Source organism: Apteryx rowi, unplaced genomic scaffold (genome assembly GCF_003343035.1).
Source record: "Apteryx rowi isolate R43461 unplaced genomic scaffold, aptRow1 scaffold_130, whole genome shotgun sequence".
NCBI classification, from domain to species: Eukaryota; Metazoa; Chordata; class Aves; order Apterygiformes; family Apterygidae; genus Apteryx; species Apteryx rowi.
In genome coordinates, this window is record NW_020447531.1 from 1,404,149 (window position 1) to 1,427,478 (window position 23,330).

Genomic DNA, 23,330 nt, shown 5'->3' on the forward strand with positions numbered 1-23,330 from the left:
GTAGGTGCCTGTATAGATTTCCGTTACTCTTGTGGCAGATTGAAAGCCCTCTGTCCCAGCAGATCTATAGCTAAAATGGCTAAACTTCATGTTTTATAGCTTAAATTAGTATTTGATCTTTGAGTAACAACCAGTTAGGTGACACTTCTTCAGAAGATGATCTAGGAGTCCTTACAAGAATATTTATTGAAAATGCTGCAGAAAAGGCAAATGCCCCCTACCAAGTGGTACCCAGGGGAGGGTAGCCTGGGTACTCAACAGTTTGCTTTGGATGCAACGTGTCCAGTTTGCAGAGACTGTAGAGAACAATAATCAGAGCCTAAAAAGCAGGATTGTCAACGAAAGATTGGGGTCACTTAACCTAATAACAAAGGTGATATGATAAGTCTTCAGATGCATACAAATACAGTGACTGCTGTATCTGCTTCTATCGACTGAACTTAAATTACAGCAAGGAAGGCTGAGGTTGCCTACTTTTTTTCTGATGGTATGGCTATTAAAGCAGCAGAATAGGTTGCCTGGAGAGATATGTAAGAACAAGTTAGCCAAATCTCTCTTGGGAATGATGCAGGTACAGGTGGGCTAATGACCTCATGTGCTCAGCCAAGTCAGGGTCCCCAGGCAGGGTTAGGAGTGATTGCATCAAGTGAGGAGCTGGCCTGGTCAGGCAGATGACTTGTGCCTGTAAAGGGGAGAAGGAAATGACTCCAAAATTACAGCCAAGTGTTGGAGAATTTGAGTGCAATATACTGAAATGAAGTTCTTTGTGAAGGTAGAAAGCTGCATGTCTCTTATTTCTTCCCTGCCCTCACCACACACTGCTGTGTATGCTCTCTTAGGTTTACTTGTTTTTATTTGTAATGAAGTTTTATTTATACTTTTTCCATGCTATCCATTCCCTGTTTCATTTAGTATTATTACTACTAAACCCAAATTCAATACCTAAAAGTTTTAGACATCTCATCTCTGTGAGACTTTCAAAATCTGAGATCTAAAGTTACATGCCTGAAAATACTGTCAGAAACCATGAGCATCTCTCATTTCAGTTAGTCAGTAGGAAATGCAATTGTCCATTACATCAGAGTTTTAGAGCACTTATTTAGAAAATGATTGGCCAGTATACCTATTGAACAAATGTTGGCCTGCTTATTTTACAAGGTTATAACTTATATCAAAGCTTTTGTGTATTGCTTGCTTTCTTTTCTTTAAGGTCTTAATAATAAAAGTAACRTATAGCAGATAAGAAATTCATTTAAGTTTAAAAGGTTGCAAAAATGTGTACTAGCTGAATTAAGATTTCTTATTTACACATCAGTACAGTAGATGAAACAGCAATCAGTGTTCCAAGTATTAATCTAAATAAATATCTTGCGGTGTGCATTATCATGGAAAATTTGAAGACCAAACATGAGAACTTCAAGGCTTTTTTTTTTTTTTTTTTAATTCAGCACAAGCAATCCTTATTATTTTGAGAAATTCTGAATAAGTGATGTTACACAGATGTCCAAAGTCTCCTGGTGTCAGCCTTAATCTACCCTTTGACCTCAACAGGATGCTTTTTAGGAGAAAGGATAACTTCTGTGAGAAATATACCTGTCTGTTCAAACTGCAATACCATGGCCTAGACTGCTTTAAAAAGTAAATTGGTATCAGTACAAATTATTGATACATTTATTGAACTCTAAAGAGTAATTTATGTTAACTGAAAAATGAAATCAACAAAAACGTGTGTGGGAAATGCCCGCCAGCTTCACAAAAAAAAAGATTTTTTTTAGAAAAAAGTTTAATAATAGCCATGGAAACAAAAGAAAGTTTTTTCTCTGGAAACTCAAGGCTGTGAAAGGAAGTCTTGAAGAGAGCTTCAAAAAATGTGTTGTTGCTTTTTTGAGGGGCACGTCACATGTCCTGAAACAAGTTAGGAAGGATAGTTTACTGTGGATACCTGCTTTGTTAATGTTCAATCACTCACTGTTACTGAGTCTATAGCTGTTAAAAATAGAAAAATGTCTTCTGACTAACATGTTTTCAGGAAAACATTGTTCTTATGGAAATCATCGTTCCTTTTTAGATATTCAACAACAATAAATATTTCTGTAAATACATTTTGCTAAAGCATAATAGTGTACTTTGTTGTTTATAAAGAACTGTATCTTAGCTTGGAGTGTTGAGTAGGCCTTTGAAAAATGCTTTTGAAATATGCATCAATTATAGAAATGAGATGTAAACTTCTTAATTGAACCTATCGTAAGAAAATAAGAACTCTACTTCATGCCTTATTTGGAAAGAATTCTATCCAGCTGGCTAAATTAAAGTCATCTAAAAATGAAGTGTCTGTGACCAAGCAATTTAGAAAAGTTTTCAGAGGTTTAATTTTCAACTGTCTGTATTTTATTATTCACACCTGGACTTTTTTTTTTCTTACCAGTCACTGTGATGATCATCTTAAAGCAAGGTTTTGAAAACTTGACTTAGAATGAAATCAAAGTAGCTTAAAAAGTGTTCTGAATCAATATCCCTTAAAATTGTTCATTTGGGGTCTAAAAAGAGTGCGAGAGATATGGTCTTTTCTATGATTTGGTGGAATGAGGATGTTATGGATTCATTTTTATTTGCTGATTGAAATAAATTATTCTTTGATTACATATAACCTGTACTTGATTGAATTAATTAATTTATTTATCAGTATTGCCAGTTCGCAATTACAGATTTGATTATTTCAATTAGGATTTTTTAATGAACATCCTATTTTTAACCTTGCATCTAAAAAGCAAGTAAGCTGAACATTTTGAAGTTTAAACTGAAAGGTAAAAAATGTTATTTCTTTACTACAGCAGAGTACAGTACAATCCACAGTCCATCAACACCCATTAAAGATTCAGATTCAGATAGATTGCGTCGTAGCTCAGATGGGAAATCACGTGGACGTGGCAGAAGAAACAATAATCCTTCACCACCACCTGATTCAGACCTAGAGGTATATTATATTAGATGTCTTTCACTTGTTACAGACTTTGCTATTTTTACCATTATTTTGCAGAGAGAAATTTTATATACAAATCAAAAATCTAGTGGCATTAGAGCTAGCTCAGATTTTTTTCTGTTTTTTTCCTGAAAGATTGAATTTTTCACCTAGGCAGCCTTTTTCATGAAGAGGACCTACTACCTCTGAAAAATGGTGGGATTTTTTTCTCCTTCTGACAAAAAGGAAAGCTTTTGCTAAGTCAAAGAAAGGTTTCAGTTTGGACAGGAGACACTTATAGCACAATAGTGGTTTTTGTTCACTCATGCTATGTTCACATTCCATTGCATGGACCATACTTTATGTTCAGAACACATCTCCAATGACACACCACAGCTATGAATGTCCACAATGCATTACTTTTCCTTTCCAAAAGCTTAGCCCATTAGTCGTCATGGGAAATACAATCCCACCAGGATTTAAAATACTTGTATTTGAACACTTTATTTTTCATTAAAATATCATTTTGTGTGTGGTCAGAGGACAAATTTAAAACATACATATTTTCCAGCGAAGCAAAGGAATTATTTAGCATTGCCGTAAGTTCTCACGTACACAGCATCTAAATTTGCCATTTATATCCTTCAGGTGCCTAAATCCCATTCAAAATGAGTCCAGGTCAAGAGGATTTAAGTGCTTAGCAGGAATTTGCTTCTTTACTTTGTTTTTAGAGGTCATTTTTAAGAACAGCTGTATGAACTTTGTTTTGTAAGTCTTGCAGAAAGACAAAATTCAAACCCAGAAGATCTAATTTTGAAAGGCTTTGCTTCATATATTTCAGTTTTTATCTCACATCTGGCTTTAAAATAATATATTGTACAGTAACATTTTCTGTGTGTATTTGACAATAACTGTCATTTTATTCTAATAGAATAATTTGATGTAATAGCAATTGTAATAAAAATCTGACAGATTGTATTACCCTATTCTGGAAAAAACTTGTTAGTTCTGAAAATAAATGGCAAGGAAACTATGGTTTTAATATATAGCCATTTCAATACAATTTTCTTATTTGTGCCCTTACTGATTCAAGTCTAAACTTTCCATTTTAAATATGAGTTCACAGAGGAACACATTGATTTGGTTCTCTTTCTACAGAGAGTATTCATTTGGGATTTGGATGAGACAATCATCATTTTCCATTCCTTGCTTACAGGGTCCTATGCTAACAGATACGGAAGGGTAAGTGTCAAGAAACTGATGTTAATTTGCAGTAATATTTGCTGTTTTATGGAAAGACCAAAACATTAGTTAATTTTCCAGAGACATACTAGTACTGGTGTTTCAAGACATGAGAAGATCAAAGAGTTAAGCTGTTTCACATTTCCATTTTTTGCATTTACTCAGCTGCTATATGCAATAAATAATTAAATAGCATTGGGAGTAATACTTTGACCACTTGAGGTTTTGTTTGTAGGTAGGTGCAGGGTGCTTGTGAAACCTGTTGATATCACCAAAATCTGCAAAGGCTTGGCTCCTCTCAAAAAATGAAGAACTTTCAGGAGTGAGCTAAATCCTAAAATAACATTTTAATTCTAGTGATCGGTACTGGAATACTGTATATTAAAAAGGCAAAATACTTCTGGACACAGACAGATTAGTCCAACATTTTTCTCTTCATCTTTTTTTAATCTCCCTATTGATTGATGTTTTTAAAAGCCTGCTTATGTGTTGAATCTTTCTGCTATGCACAATCTTTGAATCATAACTGAACTTATGAAAATGTCTGTAGATTGGGGTTTTCTAGGTAATTCTCAGAAGAGAAACACAATTTTAGGTGAATAAAAACGGTTTATGATTGGAATGCCCTAGTGAGATCAAATCTTGCTTTTGGGGAGTAGTATTTTTGAAAGCTAACGTCTCAGCTTGCACCAAAATCTGTGTTCTGCCGTTTCAAAATTCACATCATGTGAGGTATAAGCTAGAATTTTTTTTTAATATATGACAAACTTCTTCCAAGAAGAGCTTTTGCAGATCACCCAAAAATCTGATATTTCGGTTTAGTTCAGTATGAGGAGAAAAGAGCCAGTCCTCACGAGGAACTCAATGCCAGCAGAAACTCACCGCTTGCTTTTGGGCAGCAGAGCAGTGCTGGAAATGTGCAATTAGTCCTTGCCGAGAAGTGCTTGTGCCCGCCTATTTTTTCCGTTTGTTACTAGTTCCCGATAGTGTTTTCATTGACTGGGGCCTGAACATAAACACCTTTTTTGCTGGATGTGTGAGGTTGAGGACAGTAGCCGGTATTCAGCCGCACAAAGATATAAATACGTGCGTTGACAGGAGGTGCATGACTCCTGCTTGCCGTCCCATCGCTGTTGAGCTTTAGCCCAGCTGCCTCCACCGTGCAGCACGTGACTGAATACTCTGCATTTGCTCAGTGGAGCTCAATGGATAGAATGCCACACTGCAAAATGAATATACGTAACACAGGGATACTGGACATCACCTGTGGTAACAAAAAACATGCTCCATGCTGAAAAGGACAACTGCTTACGCTGGGAGTGAATGCATGAAGCACTGTGAAGAAATATTAGGTCTTTTCAGATAGGGATAGTAACGTACCCATCCTTGGCTTACAGTGCTGGTCAGAAAAATGTGCCATTCTTGCTTTGCTTCCTTAAAGCTTCATTCACATCACAATTTCTCTTGCCTTATTGACAGCTTCAGACAATAGTTAGCAATATCCATAGTCATCAGAGGAAGATAGTGTCTAATGAACTAAGTAAACATACTAAAACAACAAGTATCTGTCATATATAAATTCTAGGGTTTGTTTGCAGCAACAGGCAGTGTACAGTTTTTTAGAGTTTCCTACTGATCTCTGGCCTTTAAAATCAGAAGTCCTAAACCATAAATCAATCTAAAAAGAGCAAAAGTTGTTGAGGGAAATTTTGGTTGTTTTTGCCTATCTTCTAACATCTAACATCACATTTTCATGTGTTTCTCTATGATGGCAAGGGTTAGAAATGAAACCTGGGCTGTTAAAATACAAAAGCTGAATCTTCAAACAAACAAAAATATCCTAATTAAATAGTGGGGATTTGGCAACTTGGCATTCAACTCTTTTCATAATGCCTGAAAGAGTTTCTTGGTGAATGACTATGAAAGATGAGCAGCCTTATTGCTAAAGAGAGAGATTTTCTTTCCTTATTCTCTCCCACATTCTTCCTAACTTCTCATTTTTGCCACTGTTTTCTGTATATTCTTCCTTCATCTGTTTTTATCACCTGCTTTCCTTTTGCTGCTATTGTGTGGTTTTCTCCCTCCCAATTCAGCACTGTTTGAACAAAATAATACCCTTGTTTTTCAGTTTGCCTGGTTATAGTATAAACTGCTTCATTTTTATTTGCAGCTGATTTGAATTTTGTGAATTTCACGGAAATGTATGAATCTACTATAGAAATATGATGTTGTACTTCTGGGAAAAAAAAGTAGGAAAAACATTTCTATTAGCCTTTGGAAAAAAATTTTATGTATGTAGAGAGTGAGTTCTGTTGACCCAATACTTCAAGTTATCAGTTACTTTAATTGACATTAGTGCTTTAGACACTTATGAAAACTTATGTTTTGAGCCAGATGCCTATTTATAACATTATGAAATTTGGAAAAAGTTGAGGCCTTGTTTAGTGTCGATATCTTGAAGCAGGTGGAAATACGTCTTAGTACTGGCACTAGAATACTGTGGTCTTATGAATTTCCATTCTCCATGAAAACATTTATATTCAGATGCTTTAAAGGAATTTTCCTTTAGATTATAAGCTGCTTTAACATGGTTTATTATATATTAGAGACTGAGGAAAACAAAGCCTGGTTTCACTTAACCCTTCATTTGTGACCTGTAGGCTTAAGTGGAAAATAAGCCTTGTACCCAAAGTGAACTTTCCTGTTTTTCAGCTTCTTGATTCTCCACAAAACAATGAAATCAAGTGGGTAGAATTTAGAAGTGACATACAGACAATGTTTTGGCTCCAATACCAGTATTCAAAACAAGAGGCCTGCTTAAGCAGTCTGACATTGGTATTTCTTTTCTTTAGTTAAACTGTACCTCCCTCAGTGATTTGTACCTGATTTTGACCATACCTGAAAAGACACTCCGGCTGAACCTGCAAATCCTAATAAACAAGAGCAGATTGTTAGCTTTCCTTCGCATTGTGTGACACCTCACAATAATTAGTTAGCAATTAGTGGCTTAAAATTGCAAAAGAAGGCTTGGCATGGTCTTTTTTTTTTTTTTTTAACCATATTCTAGCCTTGTCTTCATTAAAGTTTTCAGCCATCACTGTAATGACTGACATCAGAGTTTAATCTACTGCAGTGCCTTAGGCCACTGACTCCTAGATTGTGCGTTTTACCCAAGCAGTTGCAAGATTATAACTACACAGATACTTAAAATCCTAATGTAAATAAGGCTTTTGCTTCTGTTAAATATGTGGCTATCCAGAGCTTCATTTTAACGCATTTTTTTATGCTAAGTGGAACTTTCTATTGAACAAGATTGTATTTAATGAAAGAATTAAGGTTTCTTTGAAAAGAAACCTGTTTTATTTCTTCTCTTAGATTTTATGGCATTTAATCTGACATTTTCAGTAGGTGCCAATGATTTTCTTATTTGTTTTTCTCCTAATTAAATTAACCTAGCAAATTACATTCTTTTCATATTACTTTGGAGAAATCCTCATTCTATTTTGTCTACCATTTAAAAAGTAACTGACTAAAATGGTTCACAAAAAGCATTACAAAAAGCCATCTTTTCAGACCCAAATGTGTGATAAAAAAGTTTAGTAAAATATTTAATTTAAAACTCACATAAATTGAAACTTAAAATATATTTACAGGTGTTTGTTTAAAATTAACCACATGGGTTCATAACGAAGATCATGCTCTGTCTGCCAGTCTATCCTGCTTTTCAAAATAATGTTCATATTCATGAATGGAAAATCAGAATGGGATTAGTTCCATAATGTCATGTAAGAAGTCAATAATCAAGATGTAGCTAGCGATCTTCATTTGCATGTTAGACACCTCATCCAGCATCTAACTTCTTTTAATAACTAAAGCTGAGAAATCTGTTGGGTGACTTCTGTTAGTGCTCAGGAGAAATACAAATTCTCATCATCAGTTTAAAAAATGACTAATGATGGAGTTGTAACTGGGCAAAAAAGATATGCAGGAATTTGAGAGGGAAAAGTAGCCTCAGGTCTCTATTGAGAAAATGTCACCTGCTTTCCACCTCGCTTGCTTACGAAAGTAAAAAAAAAAAAAAAAAAGCAAGACATATAGCAACAAATAGCGATTTATAGCTACAAATATAGCAATATTAAAATAGAGTGGCAGGCTACTTTTGTTCATATTTTAAAGTCTTTCCATTTGAGTTAGGAATCCAAATACTCTTTTTTGGTGGTACCRGTTTAAATAGAAGACTTATTTTTAAGGGCAGAATCCTTATTATCAACAAAATAGTATGACATGCTTTTTCTGTCCTGTTTAAGGGCTATTTTTCTGTTACTGGAAAACTTACTTACTCCTAACGTGTCAGTTCAAGAATAGATGTTTTCTCTGTGCCATGTAGCTCTGTTTCTAAGTGCTTCTTTCCAAAATCCTTTTTCTGGTTAGCTTTACTTTGTTTTGGGCATTTCCAGAAGACAAACAGGCTGACAAATCACCACACTTTTCCAACTGTTTGCTACTGTTATGATTTGCCTTTAACCAGTAGTTATAGAAACATGTTTGAAAGTTCAGATATCGTGCTGAAACACCTATTAATTTGATTGAAAGGTGGAAAAAGAAACTAAGGATTTCATCTTTTATTTTTAACTCTGACTTGTCATCAGTTTTAGAATATTAACTTATTTTAAGTAAATTATGGTTTGTCACTTCTGCAGTTCTATTTAAAATATAATTCCAAACAAACTAATGTTGTTAGCAGAGGGCATCATGAGATAATATAACATGTTCTTTCAAGCTCATGCTTCTGTGCACTTGGATATACTTGGCATTATAAATGAGAAACTGTATATCAAATATACATATTAGTCTTTCTTTTCAATTTTTCAGATTGAAAATATATAAAACACACAAAAAAAATCAAAACAAGACAAACATCTGTAATGCATTTGGTAACCACAATGCTGAACATGCTTTTTGAGTTTATTAGCTCAGTAAGGAATAAGTTGTTATGGTAATTTCTGTAGAGAAGTTAAAGTGTGTTATGTATTAATAACAAACAATAGATTTGTTCACTCTTCATGGGTGGGCCAAACTGAAAGAGTAATTAAAGCATGGTGTTGTGGAGAATCCAGGAGTGGTTTTAAACATAATTGTGATTTGCAAATAAAATATTAATGGAGATTTTCTTTAAAGTTGATAGGTACTCCCAAGATCARCTCCTTTCACTGTGGCCAGTGAGAGTTTGTTCTGAGTAACGATACCATTATCATGCCCCTGGCTGATCATAAAACTGGTAGACAGTTGTAAAATCTGAAGAAGTTTTAGGTGAATTGGATGTGCAGCTGGTAGAATCCTTCCCTTTTTGCAGTGCTACACTGAGGGCAGTAAACCTGTGCGTGAATACACACGAGTGACCACAGAGGTCCAGCTGCAGAATCATGGTGTAAGCTAAAGTCAGATTTCAAAGAGTTACTGATAAGTGTTTTAGTACAGGGTTGGAGAGCAGCTGAAGTTAAACCGAACATGTGGATGTTACTTTTAATATATTAAATAATCTCTCCTGAAAAATAGTTCCTCTAGCGTACGTTCCAGTGTATATGTTATGAATGGTAGTGACAGCGTACTCTTTTAATTTCTTCTTTAAGGATCCACCCACTTCAGTTTCCCTTGGACTCCGAATGGAAGAGATGATTTTCAATTTGGCAGACACACATCTATTCTTTAATGATTTAGAAGTAAGTGTTCATTATTTTAAAACAATAATGGTTATTGAACATTTATCTCTCATTATGAGTTATTGGATAGCTTGAAAATCATTTTTGGTTTTGCTGTTTTACTATGGAAATGTTAGAAAACAGCCCTATGTAATTTAGTCATTAAAATATATAATAATATCTACACTAAATGTCCACATTGGCATCCAAAGGTTACAATGGTTTGAATGGTAGCTTTTTGTCCTCACAGGTCTTTATATTTATGACCACAGCAGACAAATTGTAGAAGTGGATACACCAAGCCCATCTATAAACATTAGAATTCAATAGTCTGTATAGGCCATTAAATATTAAACTTCCGCTTCTATAAACAGTTAATGGCTGGTTACAGATTTCTCACTTACATCCCACTGTGGGGAAGTATTACCTTAAACCCGAGGGAAATCATTAATGTTGTATATGCTGTCAGTCTCAGTGGCTTATTACACTGGGTCTTCTGCCTTCCCCAGTGGCAGGTACAATTTGTTATATGCTCRGGTTTCTGTGTTACTCCTGGCTCTCTCCTGCGGCATGCTGAGAGTCGCTGGTGTCGGCATGCCAAGAGCTTTTTCGGCCTACACAGACTCTGGTTTGGCGACTCTTGTGAGATCGTTCTAAAACTATCTGAATTGCTGAAAGAGACTGTCACCATAATGCCTGGCTGTTTCAGCTTGAAAGGGAAAAAGCAATTTCTGATCATATTTTAATAACAAGAAAACATGAAAACAGTCAGATTTCTTTCCCATCATAATGAAGACAGCTGTTTATTTAAAATCCAACTGTTAAGCAAGCTTGTGGTGGGGCTGCCAACACACATTAATCATCAAGTTGTTGTTTTGCTAGATTTTAGAAATGTGTGTTATTCCAGACAAGCAAAAGAATCTAAAAGATTCAAATGCAACTTTTGCTGATCAAAGTTAATTGGCAGCAATTGGCCTTTAAATATTTCCTGATGTTTCCCTTTTCAAAATCAAGCAAAATACACCTTATTTAATAGATGAGCCAAAATCATTTGAAAAATGCCAGTGTGATAGACCTCAAATGTGGTTTGTCCAACATCTGTCCTATATTTTGATTTCTTTTCATCTAAAAAGAAACCACTCACAGATGAATTGGCATCTTGCAATGTAATGAAATTACTTAAATGCGCTTTATTTCTTCTTCCATTCCATAGTGAAGTATTTAATTTTTATACTTACAATAAAAGACATGATTTCTTGAAATTTTAAAAAAGTGTTTTATTTCATTAAGGGTATGTAAAGATGTTATTGTTTTGGATATAAGTAATACCATTAGTGAGCGATACATATAGGATTGATTTTCAGACTTGTAGAACAGAAAAACAATGCTAGTTATTTTCCAAATCTGTTTCTGATTTATGGTTGTATTGCATTTTATCCAGAGCAGGAAGAGAAAATACTACAATATCTTACCAGCATGTTCAATAAAGTTCATAGTGTTTTCATTTGTTGTGCATAACCAGATATTTAATAGACATGTAGCTACTTCTTGATACATGAATGTAACTGTCACTGACTTTCATGGAAGTTAACCATATACATCTTAGGGAGAGTGGATTATCTTCTGTAAATTGGCATGTTATGGCCTTAACATTACATCATAGCAGTTTATTCACTGAAGAACTTTGAAGGTAAGTATGAAAAAAGTACTGGTCCAGGTATTTTGCGAAATCATGGGACCTCATAGAATGAGCTCGGCTCTTTGCATTTCCCTGGTAATGAGGGAATTATCTGACATCTCCAGTCACAAGTATAGTAGTCTAAATGAAGGAGAAGATACAGCACAGTATCTTCTTCATATGTGGCACATGTGCAGGTGTGTTCATTTGTGTTCATGTCAGGCGATACGTCAAGACAAAGTTGTGGATTTTGTCATGGGTGTGCTGAGGGGGGGCCAAGGAAACCATCCTTCCTTCCCGTGTGGTCAGCTGATCCACAGGGCATCACAGCAACTGCCTTATCCTCCTGCTCTCTTACAGCTTTTAGGATGGTAATATTCAGATCTCATCTGAGATCTTCAGACAATACAAATAGATAACAGAGCATGCGGGAAAACAGAGAAAGGAAAAGTCCATGTTACTGCCTGGTGGCCACACAACCCCAGTAAAGTTTCATTACTCCTGTGATAAGGCTGGGGGAATGTAGTTGCCTGCCTTATTTCTGAGGAACATGAACTCTAATCTGAAAGATGATGTCCTATCCAAGGGAGTGAAGAGCGTGTTCTGCACGCAGAAGAGTGGGGGTGTGCTTATGGATTGTCATAGGTCTACGGAAAAGCACAGCAGGAGGAGCAAGAGAGCCTGTACTATGTGGGAAGCAGCACATTAGGCCTAGACCTTCCAAAGACTGAGGCTTTCAGTTCCCAAGAAATTTCAGTTTTTTGAAATATCTTTCAGACACATGGTATTTTTGAAGGAATGTACCCTCCTGGAGCTGCTGATTGTCGTTCTTGTAAGTGTCACCATTATCAGCAGGGCCAGCCTAGTTCCCAAGCCCTCTGGCTTTGGAGGAGATTCCCTGCATCCGCCCAGACACTCTAAGCTCTTGGCTCCGTGGCTTGGAAGTTCCGGCTCCCCAACAGCTTGACAGCTTTCCATCAAAACTGTGGGCTATTATCTTGGCCTTGCCTCAAGCTCAAAGCATCTTTCTTGCTGGTGAAGGACGGAGTCTGGAACATCTACTGGTGCTCCCACTCAGGCCTGATCTGTCCCATCTGCATGAGCCAGAGTCTGGGCTGTTGCAGGTCAAGAGATAACTCCACTCAGTAGCCCCAGAGCTTGGGCATTCCTGCGCAGAAATAGTGCGGAAGATAGGCAAATCTGGATTTGAGAACGTGTATAACCAGTAGATACATCTTTGAGCCTAGGCATAATCTAAAGAGGGAGCCTGAGAACTGGTGCCCCCTGCCGCCAGGCTCTCAGGGAGCCCCTCCTGACATGTAGAGAGGCAGACAGGCTTGCAGGCAGGCAATCATCTATCCGAACTTTGGCCGATGGTTCACATTTTTCTAGACACCACAAATTACTTTTTTTTTTAATAAAACTCTTCTTTTCATCAGTCTCTGTCCAGAAGGCTCTAATCAGAATGGTACTCCTGTCACCCAAGCTAGGGGGAAAATATTTTGTCTTCTTATAACCTGCTAAAGACTACCTTACATTTTGAATGCAAAGGGCAGAGTTGCTGTAGGGATCTCCAAAGAATCACTTCATTTGTTTCTTACCTAACCGGCTCTTCATATCCCAAACTAGAGATTCATCTAATTTTATTAGGTTACATTATAAACTTCAGCAGTCATTCTGTAGTCTGCATAAAGTGAATCAATGCCAATAAGCATATCAGTGGCATTCAGAACTCCAATTTATCCATTTTAATTTAGAAAGGGACACAGCCAGGTAAATGAATTAGCTAATTTCCTGTATGTTGCTCTTTAAGTAATAATAATAATAATAATAAAGTGCTTTAAGGAAGTTAACTTTTTTGTTCTCTGTGAATATCCCAAATCTTCGTATATGAAAATCTGTTAATCCATTGCTTGGTATTTTTCAAACTTGATGAAAAAATTTAATCAGATCTCACCCTCTAGCTCTGAAGTAAACATTCTGTACATGAATAGGTGACCTATGCTCAGATTTCCAATTAGTTACTGCACCTCACTTTGTTATAGTTCTTCTATTATTGCTTTAAAAAAAGAAAAGGGAGAGGTGGATTATTTGTTTCACTTTGCACTCATTTCTTTGGAGTAACTGAACTAATTTCAAATTGATATAATATTAAATAATTTCAAATCTTGAAGTAGCATTTATAATTTCTTATGCAGTGTGTTAAATGTGTATGACAAGTATTTTATGTACTAAAAGGAAAAATGTTTACTAATGTATAATTTGAACTAAGTACTCTCACAAGCAATGATTTACTGTATTAATTGCAATTTTATGATTGAATTATGGAACTATACTAGGCTAAACAAAAGCAGAAAATAAGTACAGTGTTTTCAAACATAGACTCTGAAGTCCATCTTTGGGAGTCCAAAATAGGCAGCTTCACTTTGAAAAATATCAGGCACCTGTTGGAAGTAAATTTGGCTGAGCATAGATTGAAGAATTTAAGTTTAGGTTTTCAGTATTGAAAATCATGATTTAAATATGCTATACTCTGTCCTTTAGTAGATTTTTAATGGTGTACAGGAGGGAATAAATATGCTGATGTAATGCTCTCAAGAAAACTAGAATTATATCACCAGAGAATAATGTCTGATTTTACATTCTAATTAGAAATATGTTGTGATAGGGAGCATAAGATATAATATTTTTATGATAGATATGGAGTAATTATGAGTATTAGGTGTTTAGAAAGTATGCTCAAGTGTTTTACAGAATTTAGCAACTTCATGATTGGACTGAGAAGTGGCATCTACCTATTGCATTTTTAAAGGTTGTGTGTATTTAAGTATTTATATCGAATCTCTTAAAAATTTTTTTTCATTTCTTTGACATATCAGATGCACATTATAGCTTGATACCTTATAGGAAGAATTACTGTTTGTGAATAATTATGAACATTTATGAACCTTTTTTTAAAAAGTGAATTCAGTGGTTTGCAAACCCTATTCTAAAATGATAATATCTCATTAGCTCTGTTCTTTTAGAAAGTTATAATGTTTGTTTTTTTCTGAAGCTGGAAATATCACTTTCTTCATTTCCCAGGCTCATGAAGCCTTTTTTTTAAATCTTACCTGATACTTTTTACGAATAATATACTTTCTTTTTTATCTCAGTGTTGAATTTTATTACAGTCATTAGAAATCCAATTAATTTGTAGTTTTTCAGAATTATTTGTTTTTTATCTTTCAAGCTTTTTATTTTATTTCTCTTTGTTCATTTCAGATTTTTGGTGTGGATTTTTATGAGTTTTTTTTTCAATATAAGTGTTTATATATTATGAAACTATAAATAATTTCATTTTGACACCTCTAAGAAAGGAAACAATGCATAACGGCACAATAATGATGACTGGCATTCAATTTCTCCCATTAATGAAGGATACATAATGCATAGTCAGGGCTTCATAATTCACTTTTGTTTGTGAAGTCTCCATATGCTAAGTGATGATATGTTTATGAAAGTCATTTATTATGAATGGCAGTATGGTATGAGTTTTTCGGCTACCTTAGTATCTCTTAATGACAAAAAGAAGAGGGAAAACTATTAGGCATTACCGTAAAGCCATAACTTTTGTTCTTCAGGAAAAATAAAAGATAACTAATGTTACATTCTAACAATTAGCATTACTGAGCTTGGCTACTTTCTTCACATTTGCCATTATAACTATAAAAAGAAAGAAGAAATAAGGTCCATGGGATAGATAGTAGCTTGGAAATACAATAGAGATTTATATTCATTTCTCCTCGAATTCTTACTTAAAATCCACCCAGATATTCATTACTGTGCTCTTGATGGATGTTCACAGCATAGTCTCTTCTGTGTTTAGAAAAGAGCTGCATAACTGCTTTATGATTGAAACATAAGCTTTGTATTACTTCAGTTTAATTCACCTTTAAAGCATTGCATTAGCACATTATTGTGTACAGCCCCTCTCAAATGTTGCCTGCTTTAGGGTTGCAGGTAATTTCCATGCTGTGCAGCTCTCGGCGGTGCCTGTACTCCAGGCTGGATGCAGCTGCAGCCTGGAAGCCAGTACACAGCAGCTCGCCCCCCCAGGCCTGGGTACTGAGCACCTTTGCTGCTCCCTTGTCCTTGCCAACTGCTGTCACTGTTGGTGTATCAGCCCTCCCAGAGAAGTGGCAGACAAGCAGCAGTCTGTGCTGATCGGACTCTCCTGCCTTTTCAATCTGTGGGAGGGTTAATAAAGTTCAATTAATACTCATATCTTTTAAAAATCCTACTCTTTACATAGTATACTATACTATCTTTAGTATATGTACCTGGCTCTCACAAAACATCAAGATACTGACTTACGTAGATGCCACTTTTCAAAAATTAAAGCAAAGAATAAATAGCAATTACATCCTTGCACTCTCACAGTCTGTGTTTAGCCTGTAGACATCCTCCCTCTACCGATATGGTGACAAATCCTTCTGGGACTCCTGTAGCTCTGTAATTGTTAGCTTGGATTTACTCAGATCTAAAAAATGATAGGGAGAAATAAACTGCCAGTATTTTTTTACGAAACCTTCCCTTTGTGGATTGTTTTCAGCTTAATTTGCTATGAGGCCTTCATGCTTATTGTTTGTAGCTCTCAGTTTTTGTCTATCGGTATTTATCAAGATCACCTCTCCCTCATATTCCTTATGACCTCAAGGCAGAGTGTGGAGGGCAGTTTTTACTACTTGAAATGCAACTGGCTTATCTGAGACCCAGCAGTATTCAGAGTCCTTCTGTTCCCCAGAGAATCATTACAGGATCTCTAAGGCCCACACTGCAATAGTCAGACCCCAAAGCAGTCCCTCTTGGCACTGAAGCAGTGGGCGGTATCTCCTGTGCTAACACTGGGCGTTGGAAGGGATTGTCCCACAAACTGAGGCTCCAGGGAGACCTTAGCGATAGCGAAACARGACTTTGCAGGCCTTGGAAGGAAAACAACTAAACCCAGTACAGCTGCAACGAAGCCTGATCACGGAGCAAAACTCTTCTGACATTAGTCCCTTTGGCTTCAACCTCCTGTGTGTGAAACTAGCTCCCTGTTACTTGAAGCGAAAGCACCATATAAATCACTTCCGGGCCTCAAGGACACCTTTTCTTCATCACAAGGACAAATATGCGTCTCATCTTCAGTCTGCAAATTCTCTCCTTTGTAGGTCTCTCAGCAACACCACAGTCTCCACTAAGGGACTGTCCTCCCAGGTTCTTCAGTGACCATGCACACAGATATGTCCCCAGTATCCCACACGGTGCCCTGTAGGAATGCTTTTGAAGCAATAAATGTTCTGTTACTTTAATCTGAAGGAGGAAGGGAAGCTACTTCCTCTCAGACTTGATACATTAATATGCCAGAGACCCAGGTTGGTACCTTTTAGCGCAGTAGCACAGTAGCACTCTGATTTAGGATCAGAGGCCCTATGATAATGCATATTATTGAATAATAACATTCACCAGATTTCTTACTGTGTGCAAGCTACTGCGCATCTCACAGCACCACAGTCACTGTAGGGTGACTTTCTCAAAGTGTTTTAGCACATCTGGTCCTGGAGTCAAGCAATCTAACAAGTGAACTGCTTGGATGCAAGCTAGCACATAAGTGCAGGCTTGGAGCAAGCTGGAGAGCAGGATGGCCACTATTAGCATGTGGAAGTACCCTTCCATCATCTCACCCCTTCTGGAAGTGCCATAGATCCAGTTTTGGGCAGGCGTGACAGGTCTGATGTCGCCTAGATACAGGCTTCAACCAAGTTGTTCAGAGGCCCACAGTCAGTGACAGAAACTGGCAGAGCAGCACAAACATAGCCAGAAAGGCCAAGGAAGAAAAAGGATTGTTAAAACACCATCACCGGAAAGAAAAGCCTTCTGAATTTCTCTGCACAGAAACATTGGTTCAAAATTGTTTTGTATCTGAGGCCATGTTCCAAGCTCTGAACAGGTTGAACATTTACAGGTTCTGGTGTACACATTTTGCATATACATGTGTTGAATGAAGAGACATACGGTTCATTTTTGTAATTGCCACTAATTTGTAAATCCTGATCAGTCTTTTTTTCCCCTCTTTATGCCTTCATCTTGTTATCTACAGAAAGAATGATAATGATGATAAGGGTAGTATCAACAGATAGAAGGATGTTAATTATGTCATACTGTTCTCAAGAGGGAAAGGAGACAAGGGAAAGGAAAGCTATGTAAATGATAAGGCTGGTGGCTGTAGTAGTTTTTACTGTGCACAATTGTAGCTGACTTGCTAAGAGTGCTTCAGTTCAGTCTCTTTAACATCTTACTCCTTGGGAGCATACTGGCACAAATGCCATCCATGTTGACACAATCAGAAAATTTGTGGATACAATCACAGAATCACAGAATGGTTGAGGCTGGAAGGGACCTCTGGAGATCATCTAGTCCAACCCCCCTACTCAAGCAGGGTCACCTAGAGCACGTTGACCAGGATCGTGTCCAGGCGGGTTTTGAGTATCTCCAGAGAAGGAGACTCCACAACCTCTCTAGGCAACCTGTTCCAGTGCTCTGTCACCCTCACAGTAAAGCAGCTTTTCCTCATGTTCAGATGGAACTGTCTGTGTTTCAGTTTGTGCCCATTGCCTCGCATCCTGTCACTGGGCACCACTGAAAAGAGTCTGGCCCCATCCTCTTGACACCTAGATATGTCTATACACTGATCCCCTCTCAGCTTTCTCTTCTCCAGGCTAAACAGGCCCAGCTCTTTCAGTCTTTCCTCATAAGAGAGATGCTGCAGTCCCCTAATCATCTTCGTAGCCCTATGCTGGACTCTCTCCAGTAGCTCCATGTCTCTGTTGTACTGGGGAGCCCAGAACTGGACACAACACTCCAGAGGTGGCCTCAGCAGGGCTGAGTAGAGGGGGAGCATCACCTCCCTCGACGTGCTGGCAACACTCTTCCTAATGCACCCCAGGATACCATTGGCCTTCTTGGCCACAAGGGCACATTGCTGCCTCATGCTTAACTTGGTGTCCACCAGCACTCCCAGGTCCTTCTCTGCAGAGCTGCTTTBCAGCAGGTCAACCCCCAACCTGTCCTGGTGCATGGGGTTATTCCTCCCCAGGTGCAGGACCCTGCACTTGCCTTTGTTGAACTTCATGAGGTTCTTCTCCGCCCACCTCTCCAGCCTGTCCAGGTCTCTGAATGGCAGCACAGCCTTCTGGGGTATCAGCCACTCCTCCCAGTTAATCAACTTACAAAAAAATCTAAAGTAACAAAAAACATTGCAAATTGTCATCCAAGAAAATTTCCCAGTTTTCTATTGTATTTTAACAGTTGGAGTTGTTCAAGTTTGAGTTATTCATGCATAGCTGTTGAAGTCTTTTAAAAACCATTGAAAAAATATTTAGATAAGAAGAGCATTAGTCACCATTAGTCATTGCAGTATTTCAGGTGGCTGTGTCTGTGGCCTAGTGATCAGTATGAAGTCCATGTAGTCTGTTGTTTGGTAAGCAGAGGCGTCTGGGACTCTGAGATTTTGCTGTATTACAAATGAGCTAAAGAGTAGGTAGGCAGCCTTAGTGATGAAATGCATTGATATGTCAAATTACCCAATATAGTAAAGAGCATTTGTCAGTGGCATCCATACTAATGAAGAAGGGTTTGTGATAGACAGCAAATTATCTTTTAGTGGTATTAATCCCATCTCCAAGATGGTACTTTGAAATAATTTCTAGCAGAAAACAAAAACATGTTTTGCCCACATAGTCACCCAAATTGCACATTCAGAGGTCTTCCTTCAAGTGAAAGACTTAAAAAGTTCTTGTCCCCTTCCCAGGAAATAAAGTACCAAAATTTGCATGTTTTTCATGGGCAGCAATATGGGTACCTTCACATTACAGCTAGGTTCTGTAGAGCCTGAAGTATCAGATTTAAAGATCTGCCAGTCTAGGAGATACTGTATTGAAGGGCAGTGGTAAGGTACTACCTGAAAGTCTCACATCAGAGAAGTACATAGACAGGGTCTGTTGCTGGGATCTCAAATCTACCCCGCATGTGGTTGCTTTAATTGCATTGCTCCTGTGCTGCAATCTCAGGCTCTGAATTGTAACATAAAAATGGCAATATAATTAATGAGTGTCACGTGCAGACTCGATCCACTGCTTGATGGTTCAGTGCACTTTAGATCCCAAACTAGGTCATGACGTGATTTATCCTGAAGGCCTCTTAGTGCCAGAAGTGCCATTTCAGATGTGAATAGACCCTTTTTATTATGTAACTCAGCCCAGTAGTCTGTAGTAGTAAAACAATGGTGCCAAATGAATGTGTAATTAGTTGATATTAACAGTACAAGCAGCTAATGTTACTATTAATTAATGTATTGCTTTCAGTTTATTCTTGCACAGAGAAGCTTCTCTTTGACTTTTAATATTTCAGGGTGCTGGCGCGAACAAAATGTTTTTTACATTTTCTTTAAACATTATGAATACCACTGGAACAAGAACCTATCTACTATAGATGTAAATACTATAGTTATGACTCATTCTATATAACACATTCATAAGTTTCCTAAGTAATCCATTATTGGTTTATAACCTAAAAATCTAAGAAGTTTCACAAATTCAAATAACATTCCTGAGCAACAGATTTTGTGTTTGGGTCTCTGATTTAGCTGACAGATGTGTAAAACCTCATACAGCCAGTCAACTCCCTGGTGCAGCTGCATATGCTGAAGAGCGCAAGTTATTCCAGCTAAGATCAACATTAACTTACACTCAAATATCTTTCCCAGCCCACCCTTTCTGTTCATGTAAAGCAGTTATTTTGTGCTGATTCCACCACTTTGAGGCAAAGTTTTTTTTTCCTTAACGGACTCTTTCAATGCAAAACACAGAATATAAACTGGAAAAGAGAGCATAACAGTCACCTTAAAAAAATCTCTTCATGTTGCTTTAGGTTCCATCTTAGATAGCAAACCACAGATTTGCATTAGTCACGTTGGTGTTTTAAGTGGATTAGTCTCTGAAAATATTGTGCCTTTTATTTTAGGAGAGCTTGACGAAGCTAAGTGTCGTCCTTTCATGCCTTTTTCAGGATGAGATCACATTAGCCAGTCCTAAGACTTAAGTACAAAGATTGGATACCACAGAGTAGGCATTTTAGCAGTACACATGATAGGTAGTTACTATCAACCTCTTCAGCCTAGGTTTGGTTTTAGCATGAATTTGCAATGTTACCAGTGCAGTTTTCTGGCATCTTGAGAGCTGTCATGGAGTTTGCACTGGTGTGCCTAGTTGTGACTACTATGATTGTAGTTTAAATTGTAAGAAAATATGCACATACATGTATTTTAAGCAGATCTGTTTGTGCTTTTTTTTTTTTTTTTGCAGAAATTGTATTAAAATGTTGCTACAGGGAGAAAAATTAAGTGTCTTTCATTCATTTTCTTTTAAAAGCATGAAAGTAGTGCTTGAAGTTGGTTCCCAAAATGTTTGAGTTTCACAGTCTCAGGAGATTTCTACTGTTTCAGTGTGGTTACAATAAGGCCTCTATCTGAATTTCATCCAGTTCAATGGTCTAATGAAACTTTAAAGAAGGGGCGGGGGGATTATTCCCTTTGCTCATTGCGGTATCACTTTTTTATTCTATGTTTTAAAATAAAATATGACTTCTGTTAATTGTCTGTATTTTAAAAGTTTGTCTTTAGATACAGTTATGGAGCTGAGTTATTCTGTAGTGARCCAAAGCTATCTTAAAGTGTGCTATTAAAACATGAGTATTTAATGAGGATTTTAAAAACATAAATGAAAAGCAGCAACAAAAGAAACAATGAGGTATTGAAGTAATGAAGTATTTGTTTTATTTTTTCCATAATCCTTGTCCAGTTAGAGCAGGGCAGTCCTGGCAGGGACTCTCTCTCTGCACACTTTCTGAATGTTACTTTAACTAATATGCAGATATGAGGCTAGAACTATTAAATATTCAGTGATAGTGGAATACAGACTGCTGACACGAGTACTAAACTTAACTAAAATATTGTTGCCGCAAGAAGAAAGAGATCAGATATATCTAAACAAATGATCCTTTCAGAACACTGAAAGATTGTTTGTCAGGTGAAGGATCTCCTATTTTTCTCTGTGCATTTGTATAACTCCCATCGCCAGTGTAAGAGATGGATGCACGGGGAAATAACAACTCATTCCTTAACATTGGTAGACACAGAGAAGAGCCAATTGTAGCAGCAAACCTCAAGTGGGAGGTTTTCTAAGTATTTGCTCTGACTAAAATGTTTAAAAATAACTGGTGAAATATTTTAATATTCATTTATTGGACAAAAATGTGTGTATATATATGTATATGTATTTAAAAGGTATTTACAAATACAAAATTCCTATTATGGACATGGCTTGGCATAAATTAAGCCATAATTGCCTACAAATAAGGGATGACAAACAGAACAAAAAGACAATGAAAACATACACCAACTTTTTTTTATTCCGTCACTTTAATAAATTCAGACATAAATTTGAATACAAGCAACCTCTGACTCCCAAACTATCAAGAGGACTGACTAAAAAAATAAAAGTCTTTTTCCTGAATCTAATCTGCACTAGTCTAGTCTTTAATAAAGCAAATATAATGACTAACATCTTTCACAAAACTCATACAGCAAAGATTTTTTTAAATTATTCATTATGTTGTAAATATATACATCTTGCTTCTTACTATAGGAAGGGAGGAACATAGGAGAAAAAGTTTCATTTGGTGGAAACTTTTAGTTTATTATCCAAAATAGATTCAAGCATCTATGCTGATGTACTATTTTGGGTTTGGGGAAAAGATCTATAATTTAAAATATAACATTATATACTAAGAAAGAACCCTGAATATTGCTTGTTTGAGTCCACTTCTGTCTTTTTTTTTTAATTAAAAATGAAATACTGTGAAAAGAGGATTTTAAAAACTTGCGAACAACAAAAAATACATTTACTAAAACAAGTTAAATCAGCAATATGGTAATATAACTTTTATATATAAACTTCGTATGGTCATACAAAGGGTTAAGCTGTGTGATTTCAGGATAAAAGGTTTCCTGAGTTGACTATTATTCCTATGGTCTGCCAACAACTTTGCAATAAATGGAATGATTTTTATGGGAATGTGGTYATTCACAGCAAGACTACAGTTGGTGTCAGTATGAAAAATTCTTCTTTAGTAGATTCTCTCAGCAGGGATAACAGATCTAAAAGAAAGGCAAAAAGTAGTTACAGAGAGCTCTGGCTGGTGTTGGTGACAAATTATGTTTACAGAATGATGGGTTAACCCATTGAAAAGGAAGAAATCAGAACAACAGTAAATCAGAGCTTTGCTCTTCTGAGTACTGCTGTTCCAAAACAAGTTACTTCTGGTAATGTGCATTGTTTAATAGCTCCCATTTCTCTTATCCATAAAGCAAATGAGACTTTTAGGCTTTGAGTTGCAGTAGTGTAAAATAATTCTTCAGAAATCAGTAAAATTACTGCAAAGTTATACCATTGTCCTTGAGATAAGAGTCTGGCTCATAACATAAAATATTCAGATGTATGAGTTAGAATAAAATTCTTCTCCTTTGATTAGATCTTTTATTAAAGTACTCTTAGTATGAATTTTTTATTTATAAACTTCTTGATGTATTTTGAAATATTACTAGAAGGAAAGTTTGACAGAGGACACATTAGTATATTAATGAACTTACTTAGCTGGTATTAACTTAACT

The 23,330-nt window shown here is 36.6% G+C and overlaps 1 protein-coding gene across 5 annotated transcripts in view; it reads left to right on the forward strand.

Annotated features, from left to right (window-relative positions):
• The window catches only part of EYA1 (EYA transcriptional coactivator and phosphatase 1), an 85,336-nt gene that overhangs the window by 37,928 nt on the left and 24,078 nt on the right, over nucleotides 1–23,330 (forward strand). For 3 of the 5 annotated variants that reach the window (XM_026056283.1, XM_026056284.1, XM_026056285.1), the window contains exons 8-10: nucleotides 2,835–2,974; nucleotides 4,118–4,201; nucleotides 9,832–9,921. In XM_026056283.1, the coding sequence (XP_025912068.1) occupies nucleotides 2,835–2,974; nucleotides 4,118–4,201; nucleotides 9,832–9,921 (314 nt within the window). Of the gene's footprint in view, nucleotides 1–719; nucleotides 740–2,834; nucleotides 2,975–4,117; nucleotides 4,202–9,831; nucleotides 9,922–23,330 lie in introns of all 5 variants that reach the window. The other 2 variants (XM_026056287.1, XM_026056286.1) reach the window with 2 other exon arrangements.